Raw genomic sequence first — 17,073 nt, 5'->3', positions numbered from 1 at the left:
TTTTTAATATTAATGGCAGGGCTTCAATATTACTTTTTTCCTACTGATTTCTACTATCCAAGGCCACCAAAGATATCTACCGATAATGTTAAAGTGACGGAGACCGTGGTGCATGGCGGCGTTCTTGAAAATCCGGCAAGTGGAGTCGCCGTGGATCGCCGTAACATGTTGTTACAAGACAAGATTCTTAAAGTTTCAACACCATTGTCAATGAAATTGGTTAGGTATCAACCAGTGTTAGTGTCAAATAATGAAGAAACTAATTGGTGGAAGACAACAAATTACTAAAAAAAAAGCTAGCACTCCATGTTCGATATCAACATTAAAGCATAATTACTAGAGCTTGGTTTAATATAACAAATATTATTTTTTCAATTTACATTATACATAGTCATTGTGAATTTTTGTAATATAACTTGCTTGAGTCAAGATTTTGACTGACATTTTTACTGTTTGTGACGATTTAAATAGAAAAAGGTTAATTTCTTTTGAGATATTATATTCCTTGCAAGTTTGTGATGAATAGTTTTGTCCCTAAAACAACGATGGATTATCAATAAAATAATTGTCGAATTTCATTACCTCTCTCCCATAGTTCTTGCTCGTTTTTCTCGCCTTATACAAACACAAATGTAAAGCGAGAGAAATTATGTATACAAATACTAATATATATTTCTCTGTTCTATATACTTATAATCATACAAAGACAAACTCAATCCTCTCCCCCCCCCCCTTCCCTCTCTTATATACAAATTATACATTGTATTTGTAGAATCTGTATTTGTGTAGAGCGAGAGAGATTTTATATACAAGTATAAATGTTTTAACTCGATTCTCGCTCGCCTTTCTTTTCTCTCTCCTAATCTTGCTTGTCACTCTAGCCTAACAAAAAAAATATGTACATATACAAACACAATTTTATAGACATAAATACCCAATTTATACAAATCAGATGCTCCTTAGCAAATATAATTTTTCATAAAGAGCAATATAGTTATAAAATACCAGCATGATTTTCATCTTTATTATTCCATTCGAGATATATTAATACACACTATCATGCATGCTACCTTTTTCCCTTGATAAAGTAAATATAATTAAAAATGCATGATTAATAACACGGTACAATAAAAGATGAGAAAGTAGATCAAGCTTAATTTAATCTCATGAAAAGAATTGCTGTAGCACGTTACTAAGCTATAGACAATCTTGATTAAGCAAGTTCACCTTTAGCTTAGAAAAAAAATATATCTTTTGTTTGTCAACATATATATTTTAAGCAAAAAATAGTTCACATAAAGTTACTACTAGCATTTATTTCTTCATTGAGTATTCAATATGTACATGTACTTATTTATATACAAACTCTTGCAAGATTCATCTTCTTTACAGATTACTTCATCTTCTTTTTATTCTCTGTTCCTTATGCTACTGTATTTAGAAGAGGATGCGACGAATCTCGGTCGCGGAAGTGCATCATGTTGCTAGATTGAAGTTGTATTTCTCAAATATGTGCGAAAACATTAAACAAAAGGGAAAAATTTAGATTAACAAGTCCAAAGTAAAGAGGGTAACCTCAAATATTTATGACTGGTGAAAGGTTGATTTCAAATAGAAAATTGAATCAGCACAGAGGTGATCTTACCGTGGTTTTCGTATACGATGTAGCCCTATGAAAATTTTCTTTCCAACACCGCAAGCGGCTTGTGATTTCGTTATTCCTACACTGAGGTATGAATTTTTCCACGAAGTCGCGCAAAGCTGATGCGTTCAGTTCATCAGAATTTTAGGCTGAGTTCAAATAATCATCTGAGTAAATTCGAGAATCGTCTGACCGTGATTTTCGGATATATTGTAGCTCAACGAGTCTAGTTTCAGAAAAATCAAACGAATCACAATTTAGTATTCCTACAATGAGATATGAATTTTCTATCAAAGTCGCGCTGAGCTGAAAAGGGGTGACGAAAATCAGAGTTGAAAAAGAATTTGAGAGGACTCAATTGAACTTGATGATACGGCAACGCGAATACGAGTATATATAGCTTTCAAAACAAGGAGACACCAATTTGATTCCTACAAATTATGGAAAATTATAATGATGGAAAGTTGATTTCCTATAAAGTATGAAAATTATGGTAAGTCTTCGTAGAAATTATATTATGAAATTTTTTTCATGGGAATCAAATTATGGAAATTCCATACAAAACAAATTATGGTAAGTTTTTATAAGAATTAAATTATGAAAATTCTCCATGAGAATTAAATTATGGAAATTTCATAGAAACTAAATTATGAAAATTTTCCATGGGAATCAAATTATGGAAAATCCATAGAAATCAAATTATGGTAAAGCTTTCTCGAAAACTACATGAAAAAGTAGGCCCGAAGGAGAATAGACTCACGTCATGAGAATTTGAATTCCTTGCGTTCTATTCAAGTGAAAGCCTAAAATTTAAGTTGAAACCACAAGGTCTCTATCACCAAGTCAAGCTTGTGGACGCAATTCTTTCTCATTGAATTGGTGGTCATTTCGCAGTTGATGACCCAAATTAAATTAACACACTATGAAGAAATGTCATGCGATAAGTCTTCAAGGTTCTTGAAACACTTCAAGTCGAAAATGAGTACATGAACAACCGAAAGTCAAATGATCTCTTACAAATTAGAGAATATTGTCATGAAGACTCTAGTAAAGGTTGACCTCAACATATCGGCATGGTCATTTCTCATAAAGACTTCAACCTTCGTCATCAAAATTCGACAAACCTACACGTTGACAAGTCTAAAAAAAAAAGGAAAACACATTCATGACTACTTCAAGTCTTGTCGCTAAACTTCGGCAAGCCTCTACGTCGACAAGTCTCGAAGGAAGGAGTATTTGTAGACACATAAATTGTATTGGATCAAATTCATACAGAATTTGAATTAAATGCATGCTCATTGGGGGCTAAATAATTAATTTGGGCTTTACAAATTAATAAGTCCATATTATTAAATTTGAATGCAAGGTTAATTTCACCTTGAATCCCAAACCCATGCCACATGTCACTGTGACTAGGCATCCAAGATCAACAAGGTGACGCCACATATCCAAATGAGGTGGTAGTCCCAGTCAAATGCAAGAACAAATCAAAATGCGTCAATTGTCAAAATAACATCCTTTTGCCAATCACAAGCAACTTTGTCCACTCCCTACAACTATAAATAGGGGATAAACATGACATTCAAGGGAAATCTAGAATACTCTTCAACAAGCATTCAGCAAAATTGGAGAAAACTACAACATCAACATCAATAGCTCTTCGAAAAAATGATCAATGGAGTTCTTCCCGGAGATCGACTTATAACGACGAAGCGCTTTTCGACGTCCTGGAGATCGATAACATCTAAAGGAGGTCTACATCATCCAACAATTCGTAAAATACACTATTGAAGACCCTCGAATCCTGGAGAAACTTAGGAGAGAATCAAGAGAACAACGAAATTGTACTCACAATGATTCATTAATAAAATCACATTTTCCTTTTATTTATTTTGCTTGCAATCGATTTTCATCGCTTACGAAAATTTGTTGTGAACAGTCATGTATGCAAGAACAAGTGGGACTCAACAGAGGTTCAAGAAAGGGTATAATTTTGTGTGTGATTTTTGCAAGATGAAAGGGCATACTAAAGAAAATAGTTACAAGATTAGTGGATACCCACATGATGCTAAGTTAAAAAAGAAAGGTAATAGTTCTGCATACAATGTAACTGGTGAGGTTGATGACAATGTGAAGTCAAGAACCAGTATAACTCTAGTGATGCAAGAGATAGAAACATGAGAAGTGATGGAGAATTCAGAACTCAGAATCAACTAGACTCGTGTGCACTGACTAGAGAACAATATGATCAAGTCTTGCAGTTTCTGGGGAAAAACTTAGAAGTTTCACAGTGTGTAAATGCAACAGGTATTAACTCTACTCTAGTAGCTTCATCTAAAAATTGTTCAAGGTAGATTGTAGACACAGGAGCCACTAATCATATAGTCGATGACTTGAATCTCTTAAAAGGGCATCCTATATGTAAAGTTGTAGCTCCAACACGGCATCCTATATGAAGCTATGGTGACTCATTTAGGTTCAAGTACATTAGGTGGAAACAATACAGTTTAAGAAGTGTTTTACATCCCTTAATTTAAGTTGCATCTCTTGTCTGTTGTAGAGTTAGCAAAAGAGTTGAATTGTAAGGGTGAAGATAATTGGTAAAGATGATGGAGGATTTTACGTTTTGTCCAACAGTATAGATAAGGAAGAAGTTTTGTTAGCAGCTACACACATTGAGCATGAAGATAGAGTTACTGAAAATATAGATACTCAGTTACTACATCAAAGGCTTGGTCATGTGTCTAGTTCTGTGCTAAAAAGTTGAAGAGTCATAGTTTTGCTGATATTACAAAGACCGTGAACAAATGTGTTGTATGTCCTTGTGCTAAACAATCTAGATTGCCTTTTCATGTTAGTGTGTCAAGTAGCTTAAACAACATTGATATGCTACACATGGATTTATGGGGTCCTTATAAAAAGCCTACATTTGATGAATTTAATACTTCTCAACTTTTGTGGATGATCACACTAGGATGACTTGGGCTTTCTTATTAAGAATGAAATCTGATGTTTGTGCCATTTTTAGGTCCTTCTTAGTACATGTAAGAACTCAGTTTGATAAACAAGTCAAAATAATTAGAAATGACAATGGTACTGAATTTGTGAATGCAAGTTGTAATGACTTGTTTAAAGACTTAGGCATAATACGCCAAACTTCTTGTGCTTATGCACCCCAACAAAATGGGGTGGCTGAAAGAAAGCACAGGCATATTCTAGATATTACAAGAGCTATAAGGTTCCAAGGTAATATTCATTTAGAATCTTAGGGATTATGTGTTAAGACTGCAGTATGTAATGAACAGGCTGCTTAGTAGTGTGATTGCAAATCTGTCTCCTTTTGAAAAACTTCATAATAAAAAACCTTCCTTGCATCATTTAGGAGTATTTAGATGCCCATGCCTTGCTATGAAGGTGCCGGAAAGTGACAAGTTAAAGTCTAGGTCTACTGCTTGTGTGCTTATGGGATATGCAGAAACTCAAAAAGGTTATGTTTTATATGATTTGTCTAACAAGGTGTTATTTGTTAACAGAGATGTAGTGTTTCAAGAAGTGGTTTTCCCATTCAAACTCAAAATGAGCCAATTCCTATATTTACTTATAATGGCATAAATCTTGAGAATGATGGTGAGGAAGATAGTTCAGAAAATAACCTATCACCACACTTACATCAAAACCCCTGTAGATATGATGTCTCAAGAACAAGAGGAAAATTATGAGGAAGAGGTACATGAAGAAGGGCAGACAGAACAAGTATCTCAAACTGTGGTGAGAAAGTCAGGAAGAGGGACTAAGCCACCTTTGTGGATGAAAGATTTTGTGTCTCTTGACAAGCATATATCGTACAACAATGTTGCTCCTACTTATCAAACATATTTGGCAAAAATGCCAATGAAATAGAACCTCAGTGATATAGAGAAGCATCAACTCATCCTAAGTGGACTGAAGCAATAAAGGTTGAGATTCACACTTGGGAAGTAGTTGAGTTACCAAAAGGTAAGACACCTATAGGCTGTAGATGGATACTAAGGTCAAATACAAGGCTAATGGAGATGTGGAAAGGTGTAAAGCAAGGTTGGTGGCAAAAGGGTATAGTCAGAAAGAAGGTATAGATTACCTTAAAAGCATTTAGTCATGTAGTTATGATGAAGACAGTTGGGACTTTTTTGGCTATAGCTGGACAAAGAAATTGGCAAATACATCAAATGTATGTATTTAATGCAATCCTTCAAGGTGACTTACCTGATGAAATATACATGGAACTACCTCATGGATTTGTGACCAGGGGGAGAATAAGGTGTGTAGACTCACTAAATCCCTTTATGGGTGGAAACAAGCACCTAGACAGTGGAATGCAAAGCTGTCTGAGGCATTATTGAGATTTCAGTCAAACAAAGTGAACATGATCATTCTTTATTCACCAAACAAACACCAGCAAGGCCTTTATTTGTGCTTATATATGTTGATTACATGTTGATTACATGAACCAATGTTCAACTTATTGAAGAAACTGAGTCAAACCTTCAAGATGAAGGACCTAGGTGAGCTAACATATTTCCTAGGAATTGAGTTTGCAAGGTCAAGTAAAGGAATAATAATGCATCAGAGGAAATATGCTGTAGCACTTATTTTTGAAACATGACTGGGAAATTTAAAACAAGTAGTGACTCCTATTGACAACAACAAAAAATTGACTTCAAAGCAATATGATGAGCAGTTCAATCCAGAAAGTTCAAAAGATCCTTCAGCTGATCAAAGTGTTTTAATCGGAGATTGATAGGAAAGCTTTTCTATCTTACTATGACAAGGCTTGATATCTCATTTTGGAGTGCAAACCTTGAGTCAATTTCTACAAAAACCTAAACAGACTCACATGGAAGCAACTTTGAGAATTTTCAGGTATATAAAAGGGCAGTCTGGTCGAGGAACACTTTTATCTAGTGTGTACGACAACAACATCTCAACCTTTTGTGATGCAGACTGGCCATCATGTAACAGGATACTTTATCAAGCTTGGTAACTCTCTTGTATCATGGAAATATAAGAAACAGTCTACTATTTCTAGAAGTTCAGCTGATATGGCTACAACTGTAACTGAAGTGGATGATTGGTCTTATGAATGATCTAGGTTTTAAGGTGCAGTAACCTATAAATGTGTGCATAGACAGTAAAGCAGCAATCTTGTTTGCTGCTAATCCTGTATACCATGAGAAAACAAAACATGTTGAGATAGCTTGCCCCCTCATAAGGGAAATTGTACAAGGGATTATCTGTACCAAGTACACTTGAACACAAGAACAACCAGCTGACATGTTAACCAAAGGAGTGACCAAGTTCAACATCAAGTTCTCAGTTCCAAGCTTGGAGTTCAGAATATTTTTCCACTTCTAAGCTTAAGGGGGAGTGTTAATAGTAGTGACTTGAATAGGTAAAAGATTATAAGTTAGTTAGGAATAAGTAACTAACTGTTAGTTACATTATAAGTTATAACTTACTAGTTTGTTACAAGCTTACAAGCTATTGTATATAAATAGGTACATGTACATATTGAATACTCAATGAAGAAATAATAAGAAAGAGAGCATTAAGTGTTTAACTCTTGCAAGATTCATCTTCTTGACAGATTTATATTTATCTTTTTTCTATCAATGTTTCAATTGGCTGACTCTTACCATCTATTACTTTATTCTTTAAAACTTACATATTCATATGAGACGACTTCTAAACAAATTGATAACGAAAAGAAGAAGATTGAGAAATGGAAATCTGTAGGAACTGATACGATAATTTGGTGAAAACAAAAACGGAGAAGCATCTTACATCATACAGAATAGTTGAGGAAATGAGTGAGAATTTTTTTTTGGAAAAAGTCAAATGTAGTCTTGCCTATAATCTATCATATACTAGTCCAAAATTTTATGCATATTTTTATGTGTGAGGAAACTTAAATTTTTTGTCAGATACTAGCTATGACACCTGTAACACCCCGTAGCCAAAATAGACCAAAATTTAGTTTCAAAAAAATCTGCAGGTGATACAAACGGTGGCATCGACGGACCGTAGCCTGAACCACAATCTGTCCTGCACAACCGTCGATGGGATCAGAAACTCCCAAAAATTTCAGCCTAGAAAAATTGGTTAAGTCTTGGACGACGGATGGACTTACAGTCCGTAGGTCAAACGACGGTCCGTAGTTTGTGACCGTCGATCAAGACTCCCTTCAACCACTCTCTGACAAGAGCTATGGATGACCAACATGGTTTGTAGGTGGATCTACGGTCCGTAGGTCTGAACATAGGTGAAAAATTTGCAGCTAGTTAAGGGGAAATGCAGTTGGGTCAACTTAAAATGATCATAAATCTTAGCAAAAAATGAATTAGGTCTCCCATGACCTACCCACATATAGATAATTTAATTATCTTTCCATAGATACCAACCTTGCTAAAATCAGACCTCGAGTAAAAAGTTATGCCCATTTAAGTAAAGGCCTGTCGAATAGGCCCTCACGACGGACCCAACGACGGGGCGTCGGGCGAACGACGGACCATCAGTCCTGGCGGTCGTGAGGCTCAACAGCAACCTTCCCAGGGGTCTTTTTGACCTTTGCCACACCGTTGAAATCATAAGTTACGTCGCTTTGGCCCTAAATCATCAGATTTTAGTCAGTTTAAGCCTAGAAATATGATTAAAACATATCCAAGTCAAATCATTAAATCAAAACTTAGAAAATTAGAAGCAAGAGAAGAGAAAAAAGCTCAAGAACCCTAGTTCAAGAGCGCCACAAGCTCCAACAGTTCCAACCCCGAGACAAGTATTTTTCTGTGGATTTCATCACCAAGTATGTGGAATTTCACTAATGGGTTCCTTTCATCCATTGGGTCCTTAGTTTCACTTAGTTCTTGATTCTCTTATCATGATTAAACCTAGGGTTTATAGAACTTTAATATAACTTCATGAATTTATTAAATATATGTTCCTAATCAGATTATCACGTTATTACTCAAATTTTCGCATGAATTTCAGAACCCTAGCTTTGTATTTCTTTAGTTCTTGAATTACACATGCTAGGTCATATATTTCAGACACTTCAGATATACATGCCTCAATTATAAATGCATAATTACCAGATTAATTGTTGCATTCTCAGTTTGCATGTTCAGTTTTGAGCTATCCAGTATTTACAGAAATTAAGGTATAATCAGTTAATTTACAAAATTCATTGGGAGTAGCATAATACCGAGTTGGACTAGGGTTTAGCGTACCCAATAGTCCCAGAACTACTAGCCAAGTAGGTTGTAAGTCCCCTCTGTGGGCAATCAGTTTAGTGATCACGCCAGCATGCCTTTATACCTTTGACAAGGTATATTGGGTCCTCTCGATGGGGCATATACATCGGACTCCACATTTAGCTCATGTGATTTTATTATCGGTTAGTAGCTCCCACAGTTCAGTTAGACTCTCTGCATTGACCATTTATCAATATATTTAGTATTCAGTCTCAGCATGTTATAAATTGCTCATTGCATCCAGTTAGCTCAGAAATCAGCACACCACGTTCAGATTATTATACTTGTTTTTGTGCTTGTTCAGTTATGTTTTATTTCAGCTTTACTCTATCCTACATGCTCAGTACCTTTCAAGTACTGACGCATACGTGCGCTACATCTTCTCGTGATGTAGGTTCAGGTTCTCAGCATCCAGATCACGCATAGATCTATTTCCCGATCTCCAGTTCGGCAGATTCAGTGGTGAGTCCTCATTCTCCAAGGACAACAGTCATGAGTTTCATTTCAGTCTTTAGTCATTTAGTTTCAGTTTTTGCTAGATTTAGCTAAAGCTTGTCCTAGTATTTTTAGTCTAGTTTAGAGGCTATTTTCAGACATTCTTAGATTCAGCTTAATATTGAGTTAATATTTCTTTTGTATTAAACTCATTGTTTTCAAATACTCAGTTATAGAATATGAGTATTCCCCATATTTTCATTTTAAGTATGATTTAGCTCCGCAACAGTTTATTATCTTTAGTATGCTCATGATCATGCCAACAGGGTTAGCTTGGGATCACTTGTGGTCCTAGGTTCCGTGTCCGCGTCTCGGGGGTAGCTTGGGGCGTGAAAAAACTTGGTATCAGAGCACTAGGTTTAAGAGTCCTAAGATGTCTGAAAAAGCCGCACTAAGTCCTTTTCATGGGTGTGAAGTGCACCACATCTAATGTTAGAGAGGCTATAAAGTGTTTTAGGAAAAACTTCACTTTCTTGTTAATCTTATCGTGCGTAAGGTATGATCTTATTCAATTCTAACTTGACATTCTACGTTTCAGATCATGCCTCCTCGTAGAGCTAAAGCTAGGAATGCAAATGTCAGGAATGCAAAGGCAGTTCCTCAAATCCCAGATCAAGAAGTTTCCAATGCTGAGTTCAGGAATGCCATACAGATGTTGGCTCAGAGTATGACCCACCAAAATAATCGGGTTCATGATCCTATGAATGAAAATAGTGGATCAGCAGCAGCAAGGGTCCGTGACTTTGTTAGGATGAATCCGCCCGAGTTCTTAGGATCCCAGACTAATGAAAATCCTCAAAATTTCTTGGACGAAATCAAGAAGATCTTTGAGGTGATGCAGGTTACTGGGAATTATCGGGTTGAGTTGGCGTCGTACCAGCTAAAAGGTGTGGCTCATATCTATTACACTCAGTGGAAGGAGAATAGGGGTACAAATGCAGCTCGTATTACTTGGGAGTGCTTCAGTGAGACTTTTCTCGACAGTTTTTTTTCCAATAGAGTTGAGAGAAGCAAAGGCCCAAAAATTCATGAACTTGATGCAGGGAAATATGACAGTCCAAGAGTATGGGCTGAAGTTTAACCAACTCTCCAGGTATGCTTCTCACATGGTTGGTGACTCCAGGGCTTAGATGAATAAGTTCTTGTATGGAGTATCAGATTTGGTGAAGACAGAGTGCAGAAATGCTATGTTGCTGGGAGACATGAACATCTTTAGGCTTATGACTCATGCTCACCAGGTTGAGGGTGATAAGCTTAGGGAACAAGTTTAAAAAAATAAGAAGGCTAGGACTGGGAACTATGACATTTCTCAGCAGAAATTGGGTGGTGGAAATCGCTCGCAGCCTCAGCAGAAGTTTTCAGCTCCACCCCCTTCATAAGCTAGTGTTCCATCCTCCAAGAATAGGTATGACCAGAAGGGCAGAGCACCAGTCTCTAAGTCTCAGGGAAGTGTTTCAGGCACCAACACTTACCCCACTTGACCTAAGTGTGGTAAGAACCATCCGGACATGTGTCTTTCAGGAAAAGAATGATGTTTTGGATGTGGTTAGTCTGGTCACAAGTTGAGGGACTGTCCTTCTAGACAGGGTCAAGGAGGTGGTAATGGTAGATCTCAGTCTACAAATTCAGCAGCACCAGCAATTCGGCCAACTCAGCAGGGTAACTCATCTGGTACAGGTGGTGGTCAGCGCCAGAACAGACTTTATGCTCTTCATGCTTGCCAGGATCAGGAAGGTTCTCCTGATGTAGTCACTGGTGCATTACGAGTCTTTGACCTTGATGTTTATGCATTGTTAGATCCTGGGGCTACTCTTTCTTTTGTAACTCCTTATATAGCAGTCCAATTCAGTGTCTGTCCAGAAACTCTCTCAGAACCCTTCTCAGTCTCTACTTTAGTCGGTGACCCAATTATAGCTAGACGGGTATACAGAAATCGCCCTGTCATAGTCTCTCAGAAAGTCACCTCAGCAGATCTAGTAGAGTTAGAAATGGTAGAATTTGATGTCATTCTAGGCATGGTTTGGTTACACTCATGTTATGCCTTAGTCGATTGTAGAACTAGGATTGTTTATTTTCAGTTTCCAGACGAACCAATCTTAGAATGGAAGGGTAGTAGCCTAGTGACTATGGGTCGATTTATTTCTTACCTTAAGGCCAGAAAGATGATATCTAAGGGTTATCTCAATCATCTAGTTTGGGTTAAGGATTCTAGCCTTGAAACCCCATCTCTTGAGTCAGTTCCAATATTCTGTGAATTTCCAGAAGTATTTCCAAAATATCTTCCCGAGGTTCCTCCCGATAGGGAAATCGACTTTGGAATTGATCTCTTTCCAGATACCCAACCTATTTCTATTCCTCCTTACAGAATGGCTCCAGCAGAGCTTAAGGAATTGAAAGAGCAGTTGAAAGACCTTTTAGATAAGGGTTTCATCAGACTTAATATTCCACCACGGGGTGCACCAGTATTGTTTGTAAAGAAGAAAGATGGTTCTCTCAGAATGTGCATTGACTATAGACAGTTGAACAAGGTCACAATCAAGAATAAGTATACCATCCCCAGGATTGATGACTTGTATGGCCAACTTAAAGGTGCTAGTCATTTCTCCAAGATAGACCTCAAATTAAGACAGGTCAACGGAACGGGACGTACCGGTACCGTTCTGGTTCGTCGCGTTTCGGTTGCCTACGTGATGGGACGGGATAGTCTGAACCGAACGGGACGGAACCGTGATTTCATACCGGTGTACCGGTACCGGTTCATCCCGGTTCCGGTCCGGTCCGATTCCGATCCGGTTTACTTAATATATATTAATATTTTTATATTTTATATAATTTATATTTAGATTTTCTATAAATTATATTTTATATTTTATCTAATTTTTATTTATATTTTCTATAAATTATCTTTTATATTTTATATTTTATCTAATTTTTATTTATATTTTCTATAAATTATCTTTTATATTTTATATAATTTCTATATATCAAAATTAAATAAATTAAATTGATATTTTTTAATTTTTGAAATTGTTTTATCCTTATTTCAATTTAACTTTATAAAATTACAAATTTTATTTGTTTAATATTTACAAGACACAAGTTATAAATATAACTTATAAAATAAATATTAATGAATATAAGTAATAACTTATAAAGTATAAACTTTAAAAGATTCAAATTTTGAAAACTTTATTAGACTTTACATGCAAACTTAACAACAATAAAAAAATTAATAAAATATCTTTAAAATAAACTTAAATAAAAAATTATAGTATAAATTAAAAAACTATTAATTTATACTTAGAAAAATAAAAAAAATAATTATATTTTCGTAGTTCCAAAAAATATCGTCCCATTTATCCCGTCCCGTTCCGTCTCGGTCCGTTCCGGTTCCATCCCGATATATACTGGAACGGGACGGAACCAATTATTCATCCCGATAATTCTGGTCCGGTTCATCCTGGTACCAATGGACAAACCCGTCAACAGGTTTCGTTCCGGTCCGATACTGGTTCATTCTGGTTCAGTGAACCATTTCCGGTCCGTTGACCAGTCTTACCTCAGATCGGGTTATCATCAGCTAAGAGTTAGAGATAGTGACATTCCGAAAACAACCTTCAGATTTCGATATGATCATCATGAATTTGTAGTTATGTCGTTTCGACTAACCAATTCTCCTACAACTTTCATGGATTTGATGAACAGAGTGTTCAAACAGTATTTAGACTTGTTTGTTATCGTCTTCATTGATGATATCATCATTTACTCTAGGAGTGACGAAGAACATGCAAGTCATTTGAGAGTTGTTCTGCAGACTCTCAATGATCGCCAGTTATTCACTAAGTTTAGTAAATGTGAGTTTTGGTTGCAATCCGTTGCTTTCCTTGGTCACATTGTATCTAGCGAAGGGATCCGCGTAGATTCACAAAAGATAGAAGCAGTGAAAAAATGCTCCAGACCTACCTCTGCTACAGATATCAAAAGTTTCTTAGGTTTAGCAGGTTATTACAGAAGGTTCGTGGAAGGATTTTCATCCATAGCCTCACCATTGACTAGGTTGACTCAAAAGATGGTCAAGTTCCAATAGTCAGATGATTGTGAGAAAAGCTTTGTAAAATTGAAAACTAGATTGACTACAACTCCTGTCTTGACTCTACGAGGGGGTTCAGATGGTTATGCGATCTATTGCGATGCATCCAGAGTTGGCCTTGGTTGTGTGTTGATGCAAAGAGATAAGGTTATATCTTATGCCTCTAGAAATCTTAAGGTGCATGAGAAGAACTATCCAACTCATGGCCTCGATCTTGAAGAAGTGGTGTTTGCACTCAAGATATGGAGACACTACTTGTATGGTGTTCATGTAGATGTGTTCACCGATAATAAGAGCCTTCAGTATGTGTTCACCGATCATAAGAGTCTTCAGTATGTGTTCACCCTGAAAGAGTTTAATCTTCGCCAGAGGAGATGACCTGAATTCCTTAAGGATTATGATATGAGTGTGCATTATCATCCTGGAAAGGCGAATGTAGCGGCCGATTCTCTTAGTAGATTTTCTATGGGTAGTGTAGCCCATGTTAAGAAAAAAAATAAAGGAGCTAGTGAAGGATGTTCACAGGCTTGCTCGCTTGGGAGTTTGCCTTATGAGCATATCAGACAGCGGTGTAACAGTTAAGAATGGGGCAAAAATCATCTTTGGTAGTTGAGGTTACGGAAAAGCAAGAGAGTGATTTGATCTTGCTTGAACTAAAGGGTGCACTCAACAATCAGAGAGTGGAGGTTTTCTCCCAAGGGGGAGATGGTGTACTTCGCTACCAAGGTAGATTGTGTGTTCCTGATGTGGGAGAGTTGAGGCAGCATATTCTTGCAGAAGCTCATAACTCCAGGTATTCTATTCATCCAGGTGCCACTAAGATGTACCGCGATCTGTGGGAAGTCTATTGGTGGAATGGCATGAAGAGGCTTATAGCAGACTTTGTGAGTAAGTGCCCCAATTACCAGCAAGTCAAGGTAAACCATCAGAAACCAGAAGGTATGATTCAAGAGATCGATATTCCTACTTGGAAGTGGGATGTGATCAATATGGATTTCATCACAGGGTTACCTCGTACTCGCAGACAACATGACTCAATTTGAGTGATAGTTGATAGGATGACTAAGTCTTCTCACTTTTTGGCGATCAAGACTACATATTCGGCAGAGGACTATGCCAAGCTTTACCTTACTGAAATTGTGAGGTCGCATGGGGTTCCTTTGTCTATCATCTCAGATAGAGGTCCTCAGTTTACCTCTCATTTCTAGAAGTCATTTCAAAAAGGTCTTGGTACTCAAGTTAACCTTAGTACAACATTTCATCCACAGACGAATGGGCAGGCAGAGCGTACCATTCAGACCTTAGATGATATGTTGAGAGCTTGTTTAGATAGATTTCAAAGGTAGTTGGGATGATTACCTTCCTCTTATTGAGTTTTCCTACAATAATAGCTGTCATTCCAGCATTCAGATGGCCCCTTATGAGGATTTATATGGGCGTAGATGTAGATCTCCTGTTGGTTGGTTTGAAGTAGGTGAAATCGCTTTGATAGGGCCAGATTCAGTCCTTTATGCTATGGATAAAGTGCAACTCATTAGAGATAGACTTAAGATAGCCCAAAGTCGTTAGAAATCTTATGCAGATGTAAGGAGAAGGGAACTAGAGTTCCAAGTTTATGACTGGGTTTTTCTGAAACTCTCACCTATGAAAGGGGTGATGAAATTTGGAAAGAAAGGGAAGCTAAGTCCTAGATATGTAGGCCCTTACAAGATCTTGAAAAGGATTGGCAAGGTGGCATATGATTTAGAGTTGCCAGCAAAATTAGTAGCAGTGTATGCGGTCTTCCACATCTCACTCTTGAAGAAGTGCGTGGGTGACCCAACCTCTATAGTTCCATTAGAGAGTGTGGCGGTGAAAGATAGTCTTTCCTATGAGGATGTACCAGTTGAGATTCTTGACCGTCAGGTTAGAATGTTTAGAAACAAAGAAGTCGCTTCAAGTCAAGGTTTTGTGTAGGAGTCAGTCCGTAGAGAGAGCTACTTGGGAAGAAGAAGCAGCCATGAAAGTCAAGTATTCTTACCTTTTTCCTTTCGATTTCACTCCATCTTGAGGTAATAGTTCCTCTTCAGTTTTACAGTCATTCATGCGTAAATTCAATTTTAGAATCATGTTCCCTCAGTTTGTACTTTCATTTTTAGCGTAATCGCATGTACTCAGAACTCAATTCAGTCAAAACTCAGTTCTCAGTGTTTAGTAGTGGGGTTTGCATCTCTCTCCCTCTTTTTCAGCTAGTTTAGTCTTCATTCGAGGACGAATGTTTCCAAGGGGGAGATCATGTAACACCCTGTAGCCAAAGTAGACCAAAAAATAGTTTTTAATAAAAAACTACAAGTGCTACCAACGGTGGCATCCACGGAAAGTAACCTGAACCACGGTTGATCCTGCACAACCGTCGATGGGATCAGAAACCCCCAAAAATTTCAGGCTAGAAAAATTGGTTAAGTCTTGGACGACGGACAGACATATGGTCCTAGGTCAAGCGACGGTCCGTAGTCTGTGACCGTCGATCAAGACTCCCTTCAACCACTCTCTGACAAGAGCTATGGATGTCCAGCATGGTTCGAAAATGCGGACCTACAGTCCGTAGGTGGAAAATTTGCAGCCAGTTAAGGGGAAATGCAGTTGGGTCAACTTAAAATGATCATAACTATTAGCACAAAATGAATTTGGTCTCCCATGACCTACCCACAGATACATAATTGAATTACCTTTCCATAGCCACTAACCTTGATAAAATCAAACCTATGAGTATAACGTTAAGCTCATTTTAGTAAAGGCCAGTCGAACAGGCCCTCACGACGGACCCAACGACGGGGTGTCGGGCGCACGACAAACTGTCGGTACTGGCCGTCGTGAGGCTCAACAACAACCTTTCCAAGGGTTTTTTGACCTTCCCCACTCTGTTTAAACCTTAAGTTACATAATTTTGATTCTAAATCATCAATGTTAGTGAGTTTAAGCCCAGAACATGATTAAAACATATCTAAGTCAAATCATTAAATCATAACTTAGAAAATTAGAAGCAAGAGAGGAGAAAAAAGCTCAAGAACCCTAGTTCAAGAGCGCCACAAGCTCCAGCAGTTCCAGCCCCGAAACTTAAGTATTTTTCCTTTGATTTCATCACCAGGTATGTGGGATTTCACTAATAGTTTCCTTTCATCCATTGGGTCCTTAGTTTCAGTTAGTTCTTGATTCTCTTATCATGATTAAACCTAGGGTTTATAAAACTTTGATATAACTTCATAAATTAATTAAATATATCTTCCAAATCAGTTTATCATGTTATTACTCAAATTATCGCATGAATTTAAGAACCCTAGCTTTGTATTTCTTTAGTTCTTGAATTACACATGCTAGGTCATATATTTCAGACACTTCAGATATACATGCCTCAGTTATAAATGCATAATTACCAGATTAATTATTGCATTCTCAGTTTGCATGTTCAGTTTCGAGCTATCCAGTATTTACAGAAATTCAGATATAATCAGTTAATTTAAAGAATTCATTGGGAGTAGCATAATACTGAGTTGGACTAGGGTTTAGCGTACCCAATAGTC

The 17,073-nt window shown here is 37.1% G+C and overlaps 1 protein-coding gene across 1 annotated transcript; it reads left to right on the top strand.

The window, feature by feature from the left end:
- The first annotated feature begins 5,660 nt into the window (after positions 1 to 5,660).
- On the top strand, positions 5,661 to 13,891 carry LOC138347930 (uncharacterized). Its single transcript, XM_069296541.1, has 7 exons — positions 5,661 to 5,748; positions 6,641 to 6,732; positions 9,962 to 10,486; positions 10,974 to 11,414; positions 11,502 to 12,172; positions 13,195 to 13,437; positions 13,681 to 13,891. Exons 1-7 carry the CDS (start codon positions 5,661 to 5,663, stop codon positions 13,889 to 13,891), a joined length of 2,271 nt encoding a protein of 756 aa, XP_069152642.1.
- Positions 13,892 to 17,073: the final 3,182 nt, after the last annotated feature.

The sequence above is a fragment of the Solanum lycopersicum genome, chromosome 4 (assembly GCF_036512215.1).
Source record: "Solanum lycopersicum chromosome 4, SLM_r2.1".
In the NCBI taxonomy this organism is placed as follows: Eukaryota; Viridiplantae; Streptophyta; class Magnoliopsida; order Solanales; family Solanaceae; genus Solanum; species Solanum lycopersicum.
This window is presented reverse-complemented; position numbering and strand designations above follow the sequence as displayed.